The 19,983-nt window shown below is 32.1% G+C and overlaps 2 protein-coding genes across 3 annotated transcripts; one reads left to right on the plus strand and one right to left on the minus strand.

Annotated features, from left to right (window-relative positions):
* Positions 1–225: 225 nt before the first annotated feature.
* Positions 226–1,456, plus strand: LOC115885404 (dihydrofolate reductase-like). The gene is made up of 4 exons (XM_030904309.1): positions 226–509; positions 611–896; positions 951–1,060; positions 1,112–1,456. Exons 1-4 carry the CDS (start codon positions 427–429, stop codon positions 1,185–1,187), a joined length of 555 nt encoding a protein of 184 aa, XP_030760169.1. The 5' UTR covers positions 226–426; the 3' UTR covers positions 1,188–1,456.
* A 263-nt stretch (positions 1,457–1,719) lies between these two features.
* On the minus strand, positions 1,720–19,893 carry LOC115885403 (pyruvate dehydrogenase (acetyl-transferring) kinase, mitochondrial). 2 transcript variants are annotated; one of them, XM_030904308.1, is made up of 7 exons: positions 19,653–19,893; positions 16,763–16,901; positions 8,876–9,129; positions 7,146–7,331; positions 3,139–3,314; positions 2,857–3,081; positions 1,720–2,799 (listed from the first exon to the last, which is right to left on the minus strand). In XM_030904308.1, exons 1-7 carry the CDS (start codon positions 19,750–19,752, stop codon positions 2,614–2,616), a joined length of 1,266 nt encoding a protein of 421 aa, XP_030760168.1. In that variant the 5' UTR covers positions 19,753–19,893; the 3' UTR covers positions 1,720–2,613. The 2 variants fall into 2 exon arrangements, with proteins under 2 accessions (XP_030760168.1, XP_030760167.1); XM_030904307.1 differs by having other exon boundaries at positions 7,146–7,346.
* Between the last annotated feature and the right edge of the window lie 90 nt (positions 19,894–19,983).

The raw sequence follows: 19,983 nt of genomic DNA on the forward strand, positions 1-19,983 counted from the left end.
TAAGTAATTTCTTCAAAACCTGGCAACTACGTAAAAGATAATTTATTTCATAATTAAGCATGGTTTACAATATCCTCATTAGTTGATTATTTTATGAAATAATAAAAAAAATTCCATCTAAACCATTATAAATCTAATTAATATCGATAGTTTAATAAATGATAAGACTATTTTAATAAATTTCCCAATGTGTTTTCTCTGTATTTAAATCATTTTGGCTATTTAATAACACGTAAAATCTCTCTAGTAGTTCAGACGTACCCTAATCTTTGTTTGAAATAGTGCGACGTGCGACATCTACCGTGTCTGTATCTATTTAAAAAATCAGTTTTAAAAAGTTTGAATTTTATTTTTTGTTATTTAGCTGTTTTGTAGCCAATTATTTGATATTACTCGTTGATATTTACATATTTCTAAGTAAAAAATATGAGCGTTAAATTGAATCTAATCGTTGCAGTTAGCGAGAACATGGGAATCGGAAAAAACGGCGATTTACCGTGGAGATTGAGGTTAGAATTTTTATTTTTAAACCGATTAAACCGAAAAAAATGCCTTCTTTGTTATGATAAACTTGTTAAAACGATTAAACTTATATTTAATATATTTTTAGGAAAGAAATGGCTCATTTTACGCGACTGACAACAAGTACGAAGACTCCAAATCGTAAAAACATTGTTGTTATGGGCAGATTAACTTGGGACAGTATACCAGAGAAATTCAAGCCTTTGCCCAACAGAATTAATTTTATTTTAACCAGATCTGATCGAGATTTCAGCCAGTACAAGGATACCTACAAATTTAGTAGTTTAAAAGAAATTATATCCAGTCTAGAGACGGAAAAATTTAAAAATGAATTCGAGAGTGTCTGGGTTATCGGAGGGGCTTCAGTTTATAAGGTAAAAATACTTCTTTGTGGGGTCATTGTGTAGTGGGCATTATTTATTTTCTAGGAGGCTTTATCTTCGCCATATTTCCACAGATTATATCTTACAAAGGTACAGAAGAATTTCGATTGCGATGCATTTTTTCCACAACTACCCGAAAGTTTGAAGGAAATCAGGTAAATTGAGATATTTTTGTAAAATATTTTATGAAATAGGGGCTGTTTTAGTGATACAGAGGTTCCCGTAGATGTTCAGGAGGAACGAGGGATTAAATATACGTTTCATGTTTATCAACGGGTCTAGAATAAGAAACAATGTAGAACTATGTAAGTAAACCATTTATTTTTGTAGTATTTACAGAATAAAACGAATATATACAATATATAATTTCAAAATATTAAAACTTGTAAAGGAACATTGTATAACAAAAATAAAAATAAGTTTATTTTTGTTTATATTTGAATATGTATATGTATCATCTTTCTATACAATTTATTTCTGTATTATCAACTCTACAGAACTAACTATGTTATTTTTCATAGATATACAATTAAATATGTTTTATTACTTTTCTTAATATATTTTCCTCCCAATCACTAGTATTCCTAAAATAGAATAACACTAGCATTTTTGCATAATACACATTTTGCTATACTATCTATAATTGTAGCAGTCTTTGGAATTTTTATTTAAATATTCTTTAAAATTGTTTTTTCGAAACTAAATATTTGATAGAATTTTTAAATTAAAAAAAAACAAACAGATTTTGGGCAGTGGTACTTAAATGATTTCATAGAACCATCAAATTACCATATATAATCAAAAACTATTGTAATTAAGGTTCGTATTTTTTAATTTGTTTAATGTCAATTACAAAAAAAATAAAAAAATTGCTGGGATTTACCAAAATTCCTGAAAACTAAAGTAAAAACCCGGACGCGATGTTGCCGATAACGACAAAATTTCCCAAAAGTCGGCTATAAGATCTCGAAATTGTTGCCACAGTTTACGAAAATTCGGAGAACCCAACTAAACAATATGCGTTGTTGCCCATAGTGACAAAAATTTTTAAAACTTGACGAAAAACTGAAAAGAAAAAACCCGAAATCTAACTGAAAACCCGGACGCGGTGTTGTCGATATCCACAAAATTTCACTAAAGTCGACTATAAAGTCTCGACACTGTTGCCATGGTTTAAAAAAATTCCGGAAATTCAACTAAACAAATACAAGTATGCGGTGTTGCCGTTAGTGACAAAATTTACTAAAATTTAACCATGTTTTGTAGTACGGTGTCGATAACGAAGTAGTTAAAGATGTTGTCATGGTTTACAAAAATCCCTGAATCCTTGCAATCTCACAAAAATCCGCACAGCGTTGCCATATTTTACCAAAATTCTTGAAATCTAAAGAATTTCACAAATAGCGACTATAAAATACGTAGTGTTGCCGTAATTTACAAAAATTTCTGAAATCTAACTAAAATCCCGGAGATGCGGTGTTGCCGTTAGCGACAAAATTTCCTAAAAGTCGACTATAAAATCCGTACAATGTTGCCGTAATTTACGAAAATTCACGAAATCCAACTAAAAAATCCCGGAAACGCGGCGTTGCCGTTAGTGACGAAATTTCCTGTAACTTGACTACATTAATTTTGTTCCGGTGTCCGTATCAAATATTTAATCGAAAAATCTCCAATAATTGGTCATATTATCATCATCCAGAGTTGGCTAGAGGGCCCTAGTCAGAGACTCCTGCTGCGGCAACTGGTGTTTTTTAGTGTGTATGCTAATCTGTCTGTCGCCAATATGAGTGGCTTGATTCGACCAATCACCCGTCTGTAACGTGGACCTGTAGAATCGCGACGTTGCCTTGTTGAAAATGGGCAGCAGTTCGTTTGCTTCATTGGAAAGAGCCTGTGAAAAATACCACGAAAATCAGACCAAGTCAATTAAAAAAAACCTTCACCTTACCTTCATGTATATGACAGCATCAGTTCCATAACCTTCACAAGAAAGAAGAACCAGATCTCCGTGGAAGTACCTAGCGTAGAGCCTGGATATGGGTAAACCATAACCGTACCCCGCCAAAGGTACTGTATGTGCGTCCGATTTACTTGGTTGAGGCGCGGTAGAATACATATATTTGAACAAGTGATCTGTGGTTGACCTTGAGATACCACCACCTTGGTCAGACATCTGAAGAAAAAAAAACGATATTAATGTTCTTGCAAGATCTTCAATAAAAGGCAGTACCTTGAGACATATATCTTCTCTTCCCCTTGATACGGTCACTGTAATGGGTGGAAATAAGTCGCTGGTATTGTGGTACTCCATAACCGCCCTCATCGAATTCTTGAACAGCTCGAACAGCATGTGATACAGGTGTGATGGCACGTAAACAATATTAATAAATTGTTCTTTCTCGAGCTCTGAAAAGAAATTAAGTGAAACATGGCAACAAGGTTTTATACAGAAACTTGAACAGGAACAATTTGTCTTATGAAGCAGATGATGCAGTGCCTCGCCAATAAATTTAACAAAATACACGTTTGACACTTTAGTTGAGTATTACGAGTTTTTGGTTTAAGTAAATTGTGTTGTGATACTTTAAGATGATTATTTTTTATTATAGGGTTGTGAGCTTTGTTTGTGTAAATACCTGTTCATATACACACACCGGAAAAATCTAGGGATATCATTTTATTAAAGTTAAAAGTTATCATTTTAATAAAGTTAAAAATAATGTTAAAATAAATGTTTGAATAAACAACCACATATTTGTAGGCCGATTCTTTCTACTTCGATTGAAACGAAGTAGTCACACTAGTTATTTCTAAATTTGCGATATTTGCAGAAGTGTTTGTACATTTTTTGTCAAATGTATAAAAAGCACCTAGCATCAATTGTTCGAGTTTAACCTGTACTGGCTCTGTTTTTATGATAACTGGCCAGAATGCATTCAAATAACTCTGTTTAGTATTAAACGACATTATGGATCGTAGACATCTTAACAGAGACGAAATGCTAAGGGCAATGGGTATGTTCGAAGCTGGAGTGCGCCAAATCGACGTAGCTAGAGCATTAAATATAACGCAAAGTGTAATATCGCGATTAAGTGCATGCTACCGTGAAAGTGGTGATGTTGCTGAAAGGCACACAGGGCGACATCGCATTATTACCCCTCAGCAAGATCATTTTTTACAATTAAATGCTCGACGCCGACCGACTCTTACAGCACCAGAGCTTAGTTTAATTCTCCAGGAGACACATAATGTAACCGTTAGTCCTGACACTGTTCGCAATAGATTAAGAGAGGTCAACTTAAGAAGCAGACGCCCCTGGAGAGCTCAACCCTTAACGAGAGGAAATCGAGAGGTACGATATTTGTGAGCTCAAGATCATGGTCGAATGAACAATGGGCCAATGTTCTCTTCACGGATTAGTCACGCTTTGGAATTCATCCGGATTCGAGAAGGCTTAGGGTATGGAGAACCAGGAAATCTTATTCGGTTGGATCATGTTCAGGAAGTGCACCCTTATCAAGGTGGAACAGTTATGGTCTGGGGAGGAGTCTAGTTAGGCCGAAAATCGATCTCGTTTTTCTTGTAAGGTTTCTAACAGGAATCACATATCGTGATTTAATTCTTGAGCCTGTCGTGTTACCATATGCCAATGATTTTGGGAGAAACTTCATTCTCATGCATGACTATGCACGGCCTCATACAGCCAGAGTGGTAAGTGAGTTTATCAATGCTCATCAATTAAACATCTTACCCTGGCCGGCAAAATCTCCTGACCTCAACCCCATCGAGCACGTATGGGACGCGGTCCAAAGAAGAATTTTGAGAATGTTCTCGGTTCGGGCCGTGAATGCAGCGCGGCAGGCTGTACCTCAAGAAGAGATCGACAACCTGATCAGGAGCATGGAGAGACGATGTAGGGCTGTAATGAACAGTAGAGGAGGCCATACCCTTTATTAAGTAAAAATGGTTTTATCTTTTTTTTTAATTCACAGTTTAGAATAAAAAAAAATGTGTGTATTTTTTTGAGTTCCATAAAAATCAAGGTAAATTTGAATAATTTTATTATATCAGAAATGCAAATAATAAAATTACTGACAATGGCTGAATAAAATTGTAATATCCCTAGACTTTTCCGGTGTTTGTATTTATAACAAATTCATTTTTGTTTCCTAAAAGATTCTGATTAAAAGAAAATATATAAAAGTGGTCAACGCTGTGCCGGTCAAGCTTAATCACGTGACTAAAAGTTAATTTGGTACAGTGTTGCCAGAACTGAAGGATTTCCTTCAATATGAAGGATTTTACTATCAAATTTTGTCAATTGAAGGATTTTTATCTAAAAAGAAGACAATATGAAGGTTTCTGGCAGTTTTGCACAATAAAAATTAATAAAATATGTAGTAGGAGTATTTATTTTTTTCCTACGTCAATTTTTTCACTTTAACGTTGTTTAGTTAAGGATAACTCAGTTTAAAGCAATGTTGCTGTCATAAAGTCCCCAACTGGAAAGATTTTAACATTTAACAAAAAATGAATAGATACATTTTTATCTTTCTACACGTCTTAACTAAACCAAAGTTCTTGATGTTGAAAATAAATAAATAGGTATACGGAAAACATAACATAGCGTCTTGCACGATTAATTATTCTCGGTTCAAGAAGTCATTGTAAGCAATGAATTTTTTAAAACATACCTTATAATACTGCTGTCGAGTATCAATCAAAGCATTTTTGATCCTGTTATTTTTTTAATAAAAGTTTATTTAAATACATTGGTGTCCAAAAATTACCAGAAATAAGTTTTTAAAAATTTTCTCCTAATTATAAAATAGCAAAAATACTCGAAATTTGGTGATTTTTCACCAGATCTGGAATTTTTTGTGAAGTAGAAAGAATACAAAGGTATTTTAAGGTTCCGTTGAAGAAATTCGCTCGAAAATTTCTGCCAAAACTGATTTCGTATGATCTATAATACATGTGTTACTTACCTAGATGATATATCCTTACATGGATAAATCAACGCCATATGTTTAGCATTAAAAAATATGTCTCCAACATCACGACATGCCATTTTCAAACCTTTCTTTATTGCACTTATGAAACGTTCAATAGGTTTGTCTTTCTCGAGGACCTTACTTTGCGCCATGCACATTAAAAGTTGCACGTATTTCCAAAATAAGCACAATTTTGTACGGTTTAGAAACATGGTACAAAGAAAACAAGGTATGATCGATAGCGGCTCCAATTTCGTTAAGTTTGCGCATACCACCTGTGACATCATACGCCATACAAAAAAATATCCATATTGTTCAATTGCCACTAATAAAAAAAGACCTAAAATAGGGTAGAATTAGGACATAACCCCAAAAGTTATGTCAAATCATCGATCTTGACATTTGAAAAATTATTTTCACATTTATTGTGTCATCTGTTTGACAATTTGAAATTGGCGCGCGGGGCTTGTCGACCAATGGTGCCGTTTATCACCTGTGACGTAGTGACCAACCTGCGCAATATCATACCTTGTATTCTTTGTATCATGGTTTAGAAAGTACAAATTATACATTGTTATGGAAACCAACTTTTCATTGTCATCATATTGTCATAATTATATGTCATAATCTTATTTCCATTGTGTAACGACGCTTGTTTTTTGCATTTTTTAATTTAAAAATTGTATTAATTACTCTTTTATCGACCGCTTTTATATAGCCAAGGATGCAAGTGTGTTCAGTGAGAAGTTAATTTTAAATTTGTGCAATTATCTTTCTATTTTTTTTTCATTGGACTTTCTAAATACTCGTAAAAATGACTAGAAAGTGTTTAGTGTGTGGAAGCTTTAATATAAACGTCCCCGAATTATCTTTTCATAGGCAAGTAAAGTATTCAGTCGTTCTTTTATTTATATTAAGCCACATGCATACTTTCTATTTAGATTTCCTAAAAATATTGATATTCGTACGGAGTGGCTAAATGTATTTTTTATATAAATTAATTTTTGTAACAGTAAACATTCAATTTATTGTTCAAATAAAAGCATTTTACAAATCAAATTTTTAAAATTGACGTTCAAATTTGGCGCGCGGACGATAGGTCCTCGACAAAGATAGATAGAGTAGAAGAACCGCGTGTGCAACAAAAAGAGAAGATAAAAAATGGAAGTCGTTGATATGTTTGCGACAGTTTCCATAGCGATTTACCTATCCACGTAAGTATATATGATCTAGGGTTACTTACGATTGTGATGTATCTCGTTCAGTATGAGTTCCGGTGATGCTAGGTAGTACTGGTCGCACAGAAACCTGGCGTTTTCGTACGCGTCCCTTATGACGCTGACGATGTCGCACTGGGTATCGATACAGCCGATGTACTTGCTCTTGTTGGGGCCGGGGGCCCTCTCCAGCAACCCCCCGAAAATCAGAGCTGAAAACAGGTGGACTTGTTTACAATTAGAGAGGTTATAACACAGAAAGAAAAAAAAACATAATCAGGGGAGATACAAATATGTAGAGGCTTGTTGCATTCTACGAAATATTTATTACTTATATATAATTATTCTCAAAGTGTTAGAAAGTATAATTTGTGAAAATTCTAAAAATAATAGTTATTTTTATACAAAACAATAAGATGGTATTTTATCGTCGACCAAAAAGAAAATTTTAATTAATTTCGGGAGGCCATAATGCAATTTTATCGTCGTGTATAAAACAATATTTTTTTCCATAGCGAGTTACGTTTTAAAAATATTCAGAAATTATTATTTCAAGGAATTTATTACGAGTAGAAAAATATTGTGTTGGATTGGCGTTGGTTTCTATGTAATTTAACAAATAAATAAACCTGTCTCTTTAGTTGCCAGTTTTGAGTCAATCTTTTTTAATTCTCTTTCGTGTCGATTCAGGGGCCGGAAAGTGAAATAGCAAAAGCGGTTCCACCGTTTCCACGGAAATTTCAAATAAAATAGTTCCAGCCTCGGGCGCTAGTTGGTAGTGAAATTAATTTTTAGGTTAAGAAATTGCTACTAGTTATTGCCAGATGGCGTTCAATCAGATTTTTTTTGTAGTTTCCAACGGCCATTGTCATACTATTGTCAAATTCTCAAAAAATATTGTCGTTGTCATAGCGCCAATCATAATATTATCAAAAATGATTATATCAAAACGTTTTTCAAACTATAATTTGTTATATGTGTTTTATTAGACAATTCCTTTTGTTTGTGGCCCTAAAAATATAATGTAAGTCTTTTATTTTTGCCATCATTTAAGTACCTATTTATATTTACTCCATTTACAAAACTTTGGGCGTATTACGTTGGTTTTGTTTTATTATAATAAACGATGTTAAAATATTTGACTTATAAATAAAAACTTTAAATAATAAATAATATTTACACATGTCTGGCTTTAATTTGATTTAATAATTGTATAAATTATACTGTTAAATCTTATTTTTTACACATCACAACGATACTCGTTATTAGTATTGTTGAATTTGTGTAAAAAATAAGATTTAATTATCAAATTTAATTATTTTAGAGCAAAATTCAAATACGCTCATTTAAAAAGCCCGCGCTTCGATCCATTTAAAACAAGCCCTACTCAATAGATGGCGCCACTTCTGTAGGACCATTTTTCAGTATGGCAGAGTCCATTCTTTTTCTAGCTAGGTATATTCTTTGTGTCGATTGCTGATTGAATTGGAGCCAGAAATTGGTCAAAACGAAATATGTAAATTACCAACAGATATTCAGGCTGAGGCGACAAACGCCATATCCAAACTACTTCCATTTAAATCCCGAATAACTTATGAAAAGGAATACAAAAATTTTCAAAAATGGAAGCAATTAAAAAACGTACGAGAAGAAATAAAGTTTTTATGCACCAAGCCTATAGTAGAGATGTTAATACAATAACAGTAAAAATAACACAAAAAAACAAAGAAACTAAAAATTTTAGCTGATATCTTACTGTGCTGATTTATAAGCATCCTGATTGATATCCTGGACATGTAGAACCTGTCCAGAAAGTACTGTATGCTGTGTTCCGTGTGGCTGTCAACGTCGTGGGACTCTTTGAGCTCCAGTACCCCCTGTGCCATTGTCTCCACAACGTCAGAATGTCTGTTCCTGATTTTGACCAATTCGCTACAAAAATGCTCCAGAATATCGGGGTTAGGATCCTTTTTCTCGAATTCCAGGATCTCTTGGAAGCTGCGTATGTACCTGGCGGATTGAAAATCAACCCCGTTGGATAAGGACGTTATACAGGGTGTTTCAAAAAACATGTGTCATCCCTCGTGGGGAGATTGCTCAAGTAAAAATAAGATTTATTTTTCGTATCAACATAGGTCCGATTCTGCTTTGTTTCGTAGCTACAGGGTCTTAAAGTCTTAATATTTTTTTATTATTATTATATTAACTTATTAATTAATAAAAATTTTAAATAAGTACTCATCAAAAAATATGAAAAAAAGGTCCTATAAACAAAGGTATGGAAATGCATAGTTTTATAGTCTAAAATTAGTTTTTTTGTAATTATCTGAAATATCATTTTATTTTTTTATTTTAAATTGCTGTAGGTTGGACTAATAGTAATAATATTTAATAATAAATTAGGTAAAATATAATTTATTAATTTTATTTTTATTTTAATTTTATTAATTGTGATTAATAAAATTGCGTATCTCATCAAGCAGGCCGAATTCGACGAAACTTTTAATTGGCATTAAACGGCCTACAAAATTTTGATATCAAAAGAAAAAGAATCAGAGGGGCCCATGTTTTTTTTTTGAAAAATATTCCAGTGATAAACCATATGCCCGTCCTTGATGAATTTATCGACACTTTTTTGGCCATTAAAATATGTCGCACATACAGTAACTTTTACCCTCAAAATTTCATTTTCTTGGAAGAAAATTATAATAAATCGAAAGATTATTAAGACTTTAACACCCTGTAGTTACGAAACAAAGCAGAATCGGACCTATGTATGTTGATATGAAAAATAAATCTTATTTTTACGTGAGGAATCTCCCCACGAGAGATGGCACATGTTTTTTCAAACACCCTGTATAAAATAAAACTTAAAATAGTGCATATAGTAAAAACACAGATTATACAGATTATAAACTTTGTTTTTTCTTTATTGTTTTTCGTGGTTCCAATTTTCGGAATCGGGTACTAGTTAGGTTACTAGTTTGCGCACATAGCACGTAAGCCTGTAAAATTGTGCACAGCGCCTGACCGGCACAGTTATTAGAGAGATATCGGAAAACCGAATAGCGTCATGCAGTATTTACGCGTACCTTATTATGGTTACGATATGCGCGAGTCAATTTTTAACGCAACACCCGCTAATAACGTTACCGCCTGACGTAATTTGCGGATCAATTACACCAAGCGCTATTTCTAAATAACGTTTAAAAATTGCTTAAATGGGCATGTGTGGGTATTTGACAACCGGAGCCGGCCGGCGAGATATTTTATTTTGGGTTATGTTTGAATTGTTTTGAATTATTACTTTAGTTTTATTAGGTAATTTGATATTTAAGTAGCTGGGATTAGGTTTAATTAAATAAATATGGCCCACAATATGGATTCCACCTCTTCCAATATTAAAGAACCTATAAAGAGGCTTAGGTTTACAGCAGATGACGACTTAGCCCTTCTAAGAGAATTTGTTGCTAAGAGAATTTGTTGCCCTAAACCCACTGGCAGACGTTGAACAATAAAGCACTGGAAATAAGCACTTTAGCCCTTTAGTTTTAAAATACTCAGTAAACAAAACAATTTCAAAGTTTTAAATTCAAAGCTAGGTTAAGTTTAAATAGCGGACGCGACGCGATCAGAATTCATTCCGATCCGATAACTATAAATGAAGAGAGTTAATACCACCTCACGTAAAGGAAATAACACCTGGCCTTATTAACGTCCATGCACGCTATTCGGTTTAGCGATATCTCTCTATTACGCTGTTTATTGTTATTTTACGTGAGTTTATCTTTGCGCACAGGAAATTTAACTCGTTTGCACATCGTCATAAAAAACAATTTTCGTACCACGAATTAAGCCCCGTTCTCAGAACAACGTCGTGTCGCGGGCGACACAGTTTGACATTTCAAACAACCAATGGGAGCTGTACTAAATTTAAAATTGACAGCTGTTTGAATTTTGTACAAATCTGATTGGTTCTTTTGTCGTGTCGCTGGCGACAGTCGCAGTTCTGAGAACGGGGCTTTAGGGACAAGATTTTTATCTGTATACTTATAGGATACCTAATCTGTGGTAAAAATATAAAATATGGATATGGAGTTATATCTCTACATAAACGATTTTTTTTTAAATTTATGTAAATACTTTCCATTTATGATATGTTGTTTTTATAATAAACTGATAAAAAAAAATAACCTTGAACCAGAGTTGCATTAATGTTATTTTTTCGCCGCTGTTTTTTTTGTGATTTCATTTTTGAAATAATTATGATTGTGATTATCATGTTAGTCACACGACACGTTATTGCACATACGTATATAATTATTATATTTAAAAAAACACACACATTGTGTGGCAACAACATGCAAATTACTAGTAATTCTAGCCCAATAAACATAAAAAATAAATATGTATAGTCTAATCTATGTAATAAAAAACAGTCTGTTCTAATTACAAAACAAAGTCTAAAAAATATAAAAATATCACTGTTATATAAATAAAAGGGATGATAATCTATGGAGAGGTTAAAGAAATAGAAAATAGATAACAACCACTAAATACACAGCGGAATTATTATTTTTAATTGTGCTTTCGATGAAAAATTGACAGAAAAATCAAGAATGCATTTTTTACAAAATGTCAATAATAAAGAAGATTTTCTCATGTAAAGACAATCCGGGGACATACTGTATACGAGCCCTAACAACTATATGTTGGGACAAGGTCATATTTTGGAATTATTGCTCTGGCTTTTTAAAATGACTGAAAAATATATGTTTCATTTTTTAAATATAAACATAGCCATATATCCTAAACAACTTGACAATATTTTTATGAATTTGTAAATCAATCCATATTTACAGTAGCAGATTTTGTTCATAAAAGGACAAATTTGCTAACAACTAAATGTTGGGACAAATATTTTTAAATAATTAATATCATCATAGGCGGCTTAGCTATAAAAGTTACAAATGTCGCAAACTGTTTACTTCAGCATTGACAGCTTGTAAGTGACTCGATACTTTGAGTAGTGAGATTTACTGTAAGTAATTTTATTTTTTTTAATTTTCAATTTTGTTAATTATTTAATTCAAAGTAATGGTCCGTGGAAAAGCTACAAATCAAAAACTACGCGAAAAACAATTCGAAAAATTTCTGATGATTTAAGTATTCCAAAAACCACGGTCTTTAATATAATAAAAAAATACGGCGAATCTGCCAATGTAGACGTTAGAGGTAAAAGTTCGGGAAGGCCAAAAGTTGTATCTCAGAGAGATTTACGAAATTTAGTAAAAATTTGCAAGTCTGCGAGAAGTACTCTTCGCGAAGTAACAGTTAAATGGAATACTGTAACTGGTTTAAATATATCTACAGAATGTTGCCGAAAATATATCCATAAATGCGGTCTAGGGTTTTACAAGGTAAACTTTATTTTGTGTTGATAATCAGTTACATGAAGATTATTGATACAAATTCTTATTTAGGCCAAAGAAAAACCACTACTGACAGAAATTCAAAAGAAAAATCGCTACAATTGGGCAAAATCTAAATTATCGTGGACACAAAATGATTGGAATAAGGTCATATTTAGCGATGAGTCTAAATTTGATGTTTGCGTTGGAGATCATCGAAAACGAATAATCTATATATATAAATCTGACTGTCCTGACTGATACTGACTCATCAACGCCCAGACCAAACCCTTGACCCTAGAAAGCTGAAATTTTGCACAGGGGTTCCTTTTATGATGTTTACGTAAGATAAGAAAGGATTTTTAAAAATTCATCCCCTAAGGGGGTAAAAAGGGGGGTGGAATATTACAATATTTTTATTTAAAAACGGTCAAGTTTCCGAAAAAAACGCTGAAACACGTATATTTTATTTTCTTTTTTTTACATATTTTCAGATTTTTAAAAATGTATACAGGGTGTTTCGAAAAATCTGGTCATTGATTAATCACGATCCTGCTTAAAGCGCTTGACGTAAAAAGCTGATTTTTTGGAAAACGGATTGACTTTAGGGTGTAGAGGTTCGATAAGAAGGGATTTTTCGAAACTCGAATTCTAAGGGGTGAAACCGCCCCTCAAATATTAGAATATTTTTATTTAAAAAACGGTCAAGTTTCGAAAAAACGCTTAAACACGTATATTTTATTTTCTTTTTTACATATTTTAAGATTTTTTAAAAATGTATACAGGGTGTTTCGAAAAATCTGGTCATTGATTAATCACGATCCTGCTTAAAGCGCTTGACGTAAAAAGCTGATTTTTGGAAAACGGATTGACTTTAGGGTGTAGAGGTTCGATAAGAAGGGATTTTCGAAACTCGAATTCTAAGGGGGTGAAACCGCCCCTCAAATATTAGAATATTTTTATTTAAAAAACGGTCAAGTTTCCGAAAAAACGCTTGAACACGTATATTTTATTTTCTTTTTTTACATATTTTAAGATTTTTTAAAAATGTATACAGGGTGTTTCGAAAAATTGATTAATTGGTCATTGATTAATCACGATCCTGCTTAAAGCGCTTGACGTAAAAAGCTGATTTTTGGAAAACGGATTGACTTTAGGGTGTAGAGGTTCGATAAGAAGGGATTTTCGAAACTCGAATTCTAAGGGGTGAAACCGCCCCTCAAATATTAGAATATTTTTATTTAAAAAACGGTCAAGTTTCCGAAAAAACGCTTGAACACGTATATTTTATTTTCTTTTTTTTACATATTTTAAGATTTTTAAAAATGTATACAGGGTGTTTCGAAAAAATTGATTAATTGGTCATTGATTAATCACGATCCTGCTTAAAGCGCTTGACGTAAAAAGCTGATTTTTGGAAAACGGATTGACTTTAGGGTGTAGAGGTTCGATAAGAAGGGATTTTCGAAACTCGAATTCTAAGGGGTGAAACCACCCCTCAAATATTAGAATATTTTTATGTAAAAACCGGTGAGTTTTTCGGAAAAACTCTTAAACATGTATATTTTATTTTGTTGTTTTACATATTTTAAGGTTTTTAAAAATTTATACAGGGTGTTTCATAAAATATAACCATTGAGTAATCACGATTCTACTTAAACTGCTTGACGTTTAAAGCTGATTTTGGCAAACGGATTGACTGTGGGGTGTAGAGGTTCGATAAGAGGGGTTTTCAATTTCAAATTCCAAGCGGGTGAAAACGACCCACAAATATTACAATATTTGTTTTTAAATACGGCGAGCCTTTCGGGAAAACACGGACACGCATAATTGATTTTGTTTTTTACATATTTTGAAATTTTTAAAAAATCATACAGGGTGTTCCAAAAAGTTGGGTAATTGATTAATCACGATTCTGCTTAAACTGCTTGACGTAAAAAGCTTATTTTTGGCAAACGGATTTTCGAAAGTCAAATTCCAACGAGATGAAACTCCCCTCAAATATTATACCAAGTTATATAATAATATCGCCATATTGTTTTTTCTCATGCTGACATAAATGTAAGAAAATTTTATCTTAGTTTGTATGTTAATGGAAATTCTTGCTTTGCTTGATCATCACCATTACAAATGATTAATCCGACGCGAACGAAGTCGCGGGTACACACTAGTACGAAATAAAGGAGAAGCTTTTCATAAAGATTGCTTAAAGAGTGTTGTTAAATTTCCTAAGGGGATTATGGTTTGGGGTTGTATATCAGCAAGAGGTTTGAGCAAATTAAATTTTATAGATGGCACTGTTAACGCCTAAAAATATCAACATATACTTGAGACCTCACTTTTGCCTAGTGCTCAAGAATTGTTTCCAAACGAAGACTATATTTTCCAACAAGATGGAGCATCGTGCCATTCAGCAAAATCAACTAAAAATTGGTTCGGTAATAATAATATAAAAGTTCTATCCCATCCAGCAAGTAGTCCGGACCTCAATGTTATTGAAACTGTGTGGCATAAAATGAAGCAATATTTAAGAAAACACCCACAACGAACAATTTTTGATTTGCGGACAAAACTGCAGGAAATTTGGGATAATTTTTCTCCTCAAATGTGCCAATCTTTGGTAAATACAATGCCATTAAGGGTTCAGGCAGTTGTTAAGGCGAAAGGTGATGTAACTCCGTATTAAACAATTTTCTTGTTGTGCTGTCCCAATATATAGTTGTCAGCAAATTTGGCTTGATTTTAGCAAAATAAGCTATTATCAAAAGTGATTTGTGTGCAAAGTTATAAAAATATAGTAAAATTGTCTAGATTATATTGTAATGTTTGAATTTAGAATAATAAACAAAATAAATTGAGTCGTTTTAACAAATTACTATTTTTATTGCAAAAAAAGACCTTGTCCCAACATATAGTTGTTAGGGCTCGTATACCCCAGTGGTTGTTTTAAATACATAATACCGTATGATCGAGAAAAAACGGCGTCAGCGATGGCTATGGAATGAAGATCGCTGTCATTTTAAATGTAAATTTATATGGGAAATGTCATTGATGTTCATTTCCCAGCCAACTGGACGCCGTTTTTTTTCGATCATACGGTATAAACATTTATAATATACAGTGTCGCTGTTAAGTATGGAAACGGTCGATTATTAGGTGAAATATAGGAGGTACCGCAAAAAGTTAAATATAAAAGTTATAGGGTTTATAAATATCTATTAGCGGGTAATAAATTTAAGTATACAGGATCGGTCATAAAGTCGTGGCACATAAAAGTTTCATTTTTTTAAATGGAAACCCCTGTATATTATTGGATATTTCGGTTCTTCCTTCAAATCTAAGCAAAAATCGAAATACACACAATGGTCCTCAAAGCAACCGTTTCCGAGTAATTGACTTTTGAAAATATCACTTAAACAATTTGATTTAATTAATTTCGATATGTTCAGTCTCATTTAACGATGCCATTCTGCCGAAACTGTGATACTTAATCTTAATAATATTTGACATTAGTTCTCAAGTTAGCACTTATAGATGTATAAAATGAGAGTATAGCTATAATCTGGAAATTACAAAATTTTCGTTTAACATTTCAATGCTTCAATTTATGTACATTGTGTATCACGATTTTTGCTTAGAATTGAAGGAAGAATTGAAATATGTAATAATATACAGAGAGTTCTATTTAAAAAAATGAAACTTTGATGTGCCACGACTTTATGACCGACCCTGTATACTTAAATTTATTACCCGCTAATAGATATTTAAAAATCATATAACTATTGTATTTAATTTTTTGCGTTACCTCCTATATTTTACCTAATAATCGACCGTTTCAATACATAAAAGCGACCCTGTATATTAAATTTGCTATTTTTTTTTAAATCATCCTCAAAATTGTACAATCGAAAATTCTTTTTAATTGTTACTATTGTTAGTAAGTTCTGTGTAACTTTTTAGCCCTCCGTATGTCTAACAATTATGCTCTTTTTAAAACAGTGCATATACAGGGTGGCTCAAAAATTTGCATTATTTTTTTCCTAATTAGGCATTTAAAAAAAAACGTTCTGAAACACGATTTTATACAGATCCTCAGTTTTGTCAAGTACTTTTTATAGTATCAAAATTGGATTTAATTTTTTTTATCGTAAATTAAATGATCGTTAAGTCGACTGGCTGTCCAGTGAAGAGGCTGTGCTAAAACTGTTTTATTTATTATTTTTAGGACTTACCAGTCGTTGACAGCTATGACAGATGGCATCCTGAGAAGGTTATCCGGTAGGAGGGCTATTTCTTTCATGATGTTGGCTAGCCGGACGGGCAGTTCTTTACGGAGGAATATGAATGATTTTTCTTCTGAAGCATTGAGTCCTGGAAAGAACGCGAATTAATATACAGGGTGAGAAGGGTTTACGAATCTTAAAATGGAATTTTAAGATTCATAAACACTTTTGCGATAAATAATCAATAAAAAAAAACAACGATTATAGAACCAATATATTTGCAAAATAGACTTTTTTTTAATTCTATACATGATTCTACTAGTACCAATTATCATTAATTAATATCAGAGTTAGATGAGTTCTTATCTTATTTACATATATTTTTTTAAACCAGTGTCTTGGATAACAACACGAAAAATATAAAAGCATTATTATTAGTATTTTTTACCTTCTTTAAAATACAGAGTGTAAATTTAAAAGTAATGATAAAAAATTAGGAGAAGATCACCCTGTATAAAATCCGATTTAGGCCCTGTATACCGGGTGCGTCTCAAAAGTGGCTCACCCCTATAACTTTACCACAAACTTGGTATTTAGAGTAAAATTGTCATTATCAACCGCATGATACAATTTCAAATAAACCATATGCGAAAATGTCAAAAGTGGACATATTATATGTCATTCTATTCAGTGTCATTTCCGGTGGAACAGGAAGTGACCGAAAACAATTGAATACGTCAATCAATCCTAATTTACATATGTCAAGTACTAGCATATCAAATCTGTTTTTTTTTAACTGAAGCCACTTTTGAGACGCACCCGGTATAAACAATAAAATATATGTAAACATAACTGCATATCTAAATACCGTATGATCGAAAAAAAAACGGCGTCCAGCAGGCTTGGAAATTGGAAATGAACATGATAACATTTCCTATATAACTTTACATATTATAAAATGACAGCGATCTTCATTTCATAGCCATCGCTGACGCCTTTTTTACGGCCATATTGTACTACATATTTAAATTAAAGAACATATAGACATTATTAATAAAAAAATAAACATTTTAAATTTAATTTTATGATATTTTTAGCGGTATTTTTATGATGCATTTTATTATCTATTTGACAATCATATATTAACTACATTCTCAGTATGAAGTAATTTATTATGCATGTTATTTTAATGTGCGTCCTAAAAATATATACCGGGTGTCGCAATATAAAATAAACGGTTACTGAGTTGATCGCTTTTAAAGCTGCTAGACTATCGGACTATGAAATGAAGAACGTCATTTCCAAGCCAACTGGACGCCGTTTTTTTTCGATTATACGGTATTAGATCCACACAAGTAGGTAGTTTACATTTTATCAAAATTTTACCGTGATATAGTCCTTAAAATTGATATAAATTGAAAGAAACTTTGGCTAATTCATTATTTTCGTATATTTATTTGGAACAGACGAGATATCTGGATGATTAAATCGAAAATAATAAGGAATTCCTAGAAGCCGCTATTTTTGTCAACAATCGCTCACAAACCGCGTCATGATACAAAGTCCGCGGATGTTTTTATTTACATACAAAAAAAATTGGAAAAGCAATTCCAGCTCATAGGCGTACTCAAGTTTTTATATTTTAATAAAAAAATGCGTATTTTTTTTAACGGTATGCTAATATTGAAGGGGGTGATTCTTGGTCCTATTCTAAGACAAAAACCTCATATAAATGTAAATGTAAACATCTTAATTTCTGAGATACAGGGTGGTAAAATCTTGTAATTTTTTTTTTTTAATAACTCTATTTTATTACAGATGAAACTTAATACACGTCTTTTATGTATCAAAATACCTTTTTTTTTGTGTACAAAGAATTTTATTTACTTCAACCAGTGTCGTCCTTACGGGTTTTACATTGAATGTTTTTGGAGAAAAAGGTGGTACACCACTGACTTCTCTTAAAATAAAAATTATCGTTATTATTATTTATATTAATATGCATTTTGATGCATGGAAGGCGTGTATCAAATATAACATTAGAGATATATTTTGAACAAAAAAAATTAGAAAATTTTACCACCCTAGTGTCTGAAAAATTAAGATGTTTAGGAAACATATTCATATGAAGTTTTTTTCCTTATAGATCCAAGAATCACCTTAAATATTAGTATATCATTAAGGAACACCCTGTATTTATCCTTTTTGTTTAGGATATTTCGAATAATCAAATATGTTAGGTATATACCCCGTATAACGTTTGAAATTGTGTCAAGTTCATTTATCCACGTACAAAATAAAAAACTGTAACCTTGTTCACATAAAATTACATGAATTATATAAACAAATATATGTACTTAACGTACTTAGCTCTCTAGCTGAAGTGTTCATAATAACTTTTGTTGTCTTTGATATCAAAAATCATTAGTAAACTGATATTGTTTCTGACTTTATAGCTCATTAGACACAGAAGTATACCTATTTATTTACATGAATAATCTATTAGGTATCAGAACTAAGTATAGAAAAATTAATTAAATGCATATATTATATTACTAAAAATCTCTCTGTATATTGTTAATCAAGTTGTTGGATTTTTGCCAGATTAATATAGATTTTATAATATCCAGGTTTGAACTTTATACTGTCGTCACTACGTGCACCAGATTCATTTTATGACTCTCTACTCTCAATTTTCTATTTGGCAATAAAGTACTTTATTGTTAAAATCCATCACATCATTCTGTGACCTTAAGAACTCGTTTAAAATTAATCCAATTGATGGCGAAATACTCATAACAAATACATCCGATACTCGTCAATTAAAAACAATAACAATAAACAATTATACAGTTACAAACGTTGAATGATGAAACTAGTTTATGAATTATGCACTTACCAAAATCAATAAATTTTTTAATTGAAAGAGGTGAAGGGTTGAACTGCGAATAGAAGTCCAGCATCTTGGAGACGTTCTGCAAACGCGCTATTATCCTCATTTTGGAAATTGTTCGTTTAACAAACGGGGAAAACACTCAATACCAAACAAACAACTAAAAGATTTTCGAAAACTGAACTCCGGCTAGCTGTGGGATTCTGTTTTAATTGAATGACCTTGTGTCAAGTCGAATCACACACAGTCATCTGATTTGTTGAAGTTGTATGGTAGGCAACCAAACATTCACGCGCTTTGTTTTTTGTATTTTTTTATTTAATTTATTACTCGGGAG

Source organism: Sitophilus oryzae, unplaced genomic scaffold (genome assembly GCF_002938485.1).
Source record: "Sitophilus oryzae breed Bouriz unplaced genomic scaffold, Soryzae_2.0 scaffold_381_pilon_pilon, whole genome shotgun sequence".
NCBI lineage: Eukaryota > Metazoa > Arthropoda > Insecta > Coleoptera > Curculionidae > Sitophilus > Sitophilus oryzae.

What these genes read in the sequence shown, in the direction of transcription:
- LOC115885404 (XM_030904309.1), top strand. Translation starts at nt 427, where the DNA reads ATGAGCGTTAAATTGAATCTAATCGTTGCAGTTAGCGAGAACATGGGA. An exon ending in GATTTACCGTGGAGATTGAG is followed by an intron (nt 510 to 610) that starts GTTAGAATTTTT and finishes ATATATTTTTAG; the next exon opens with GAAAGAAATGGCTCATTTTA. An exon ending in GAAAGTTTGAAGGAAATCAG is followed by an intron (nt 1,061 to 1,111) that starts GTAAATTGAGAT and finishes GGGCTGTTTTAG; the next exon opens with TGATACAGAGGTTCCCGTAG.
- LOC115885403 (XM_030904307.1), bottom strand. Translation starts at nt 19,752, where the DNA reads ATGAGGATAATAGCGCGTTTGCAGAACGTCTCCAAGATGCTGGACTTC. An exon ending in TAAAAAATTTATTGATTTTG is followed by an intron (nt 16,902 to 19,652) that starts GTAAGTGCATAA and finishes CGTTCTTTCCAG; the next exon opens with GACTCAATGCTTCAGAAGAA. An exon ending in GTCATAGCTGTCAACGACTG is followed by an intron (nt 9,130 to 16,762) that starts GTAAGTCCTAAA and finishes TCAATCCGCCAG; the next exon opens with GTACATACGCAGCTTCCAAG.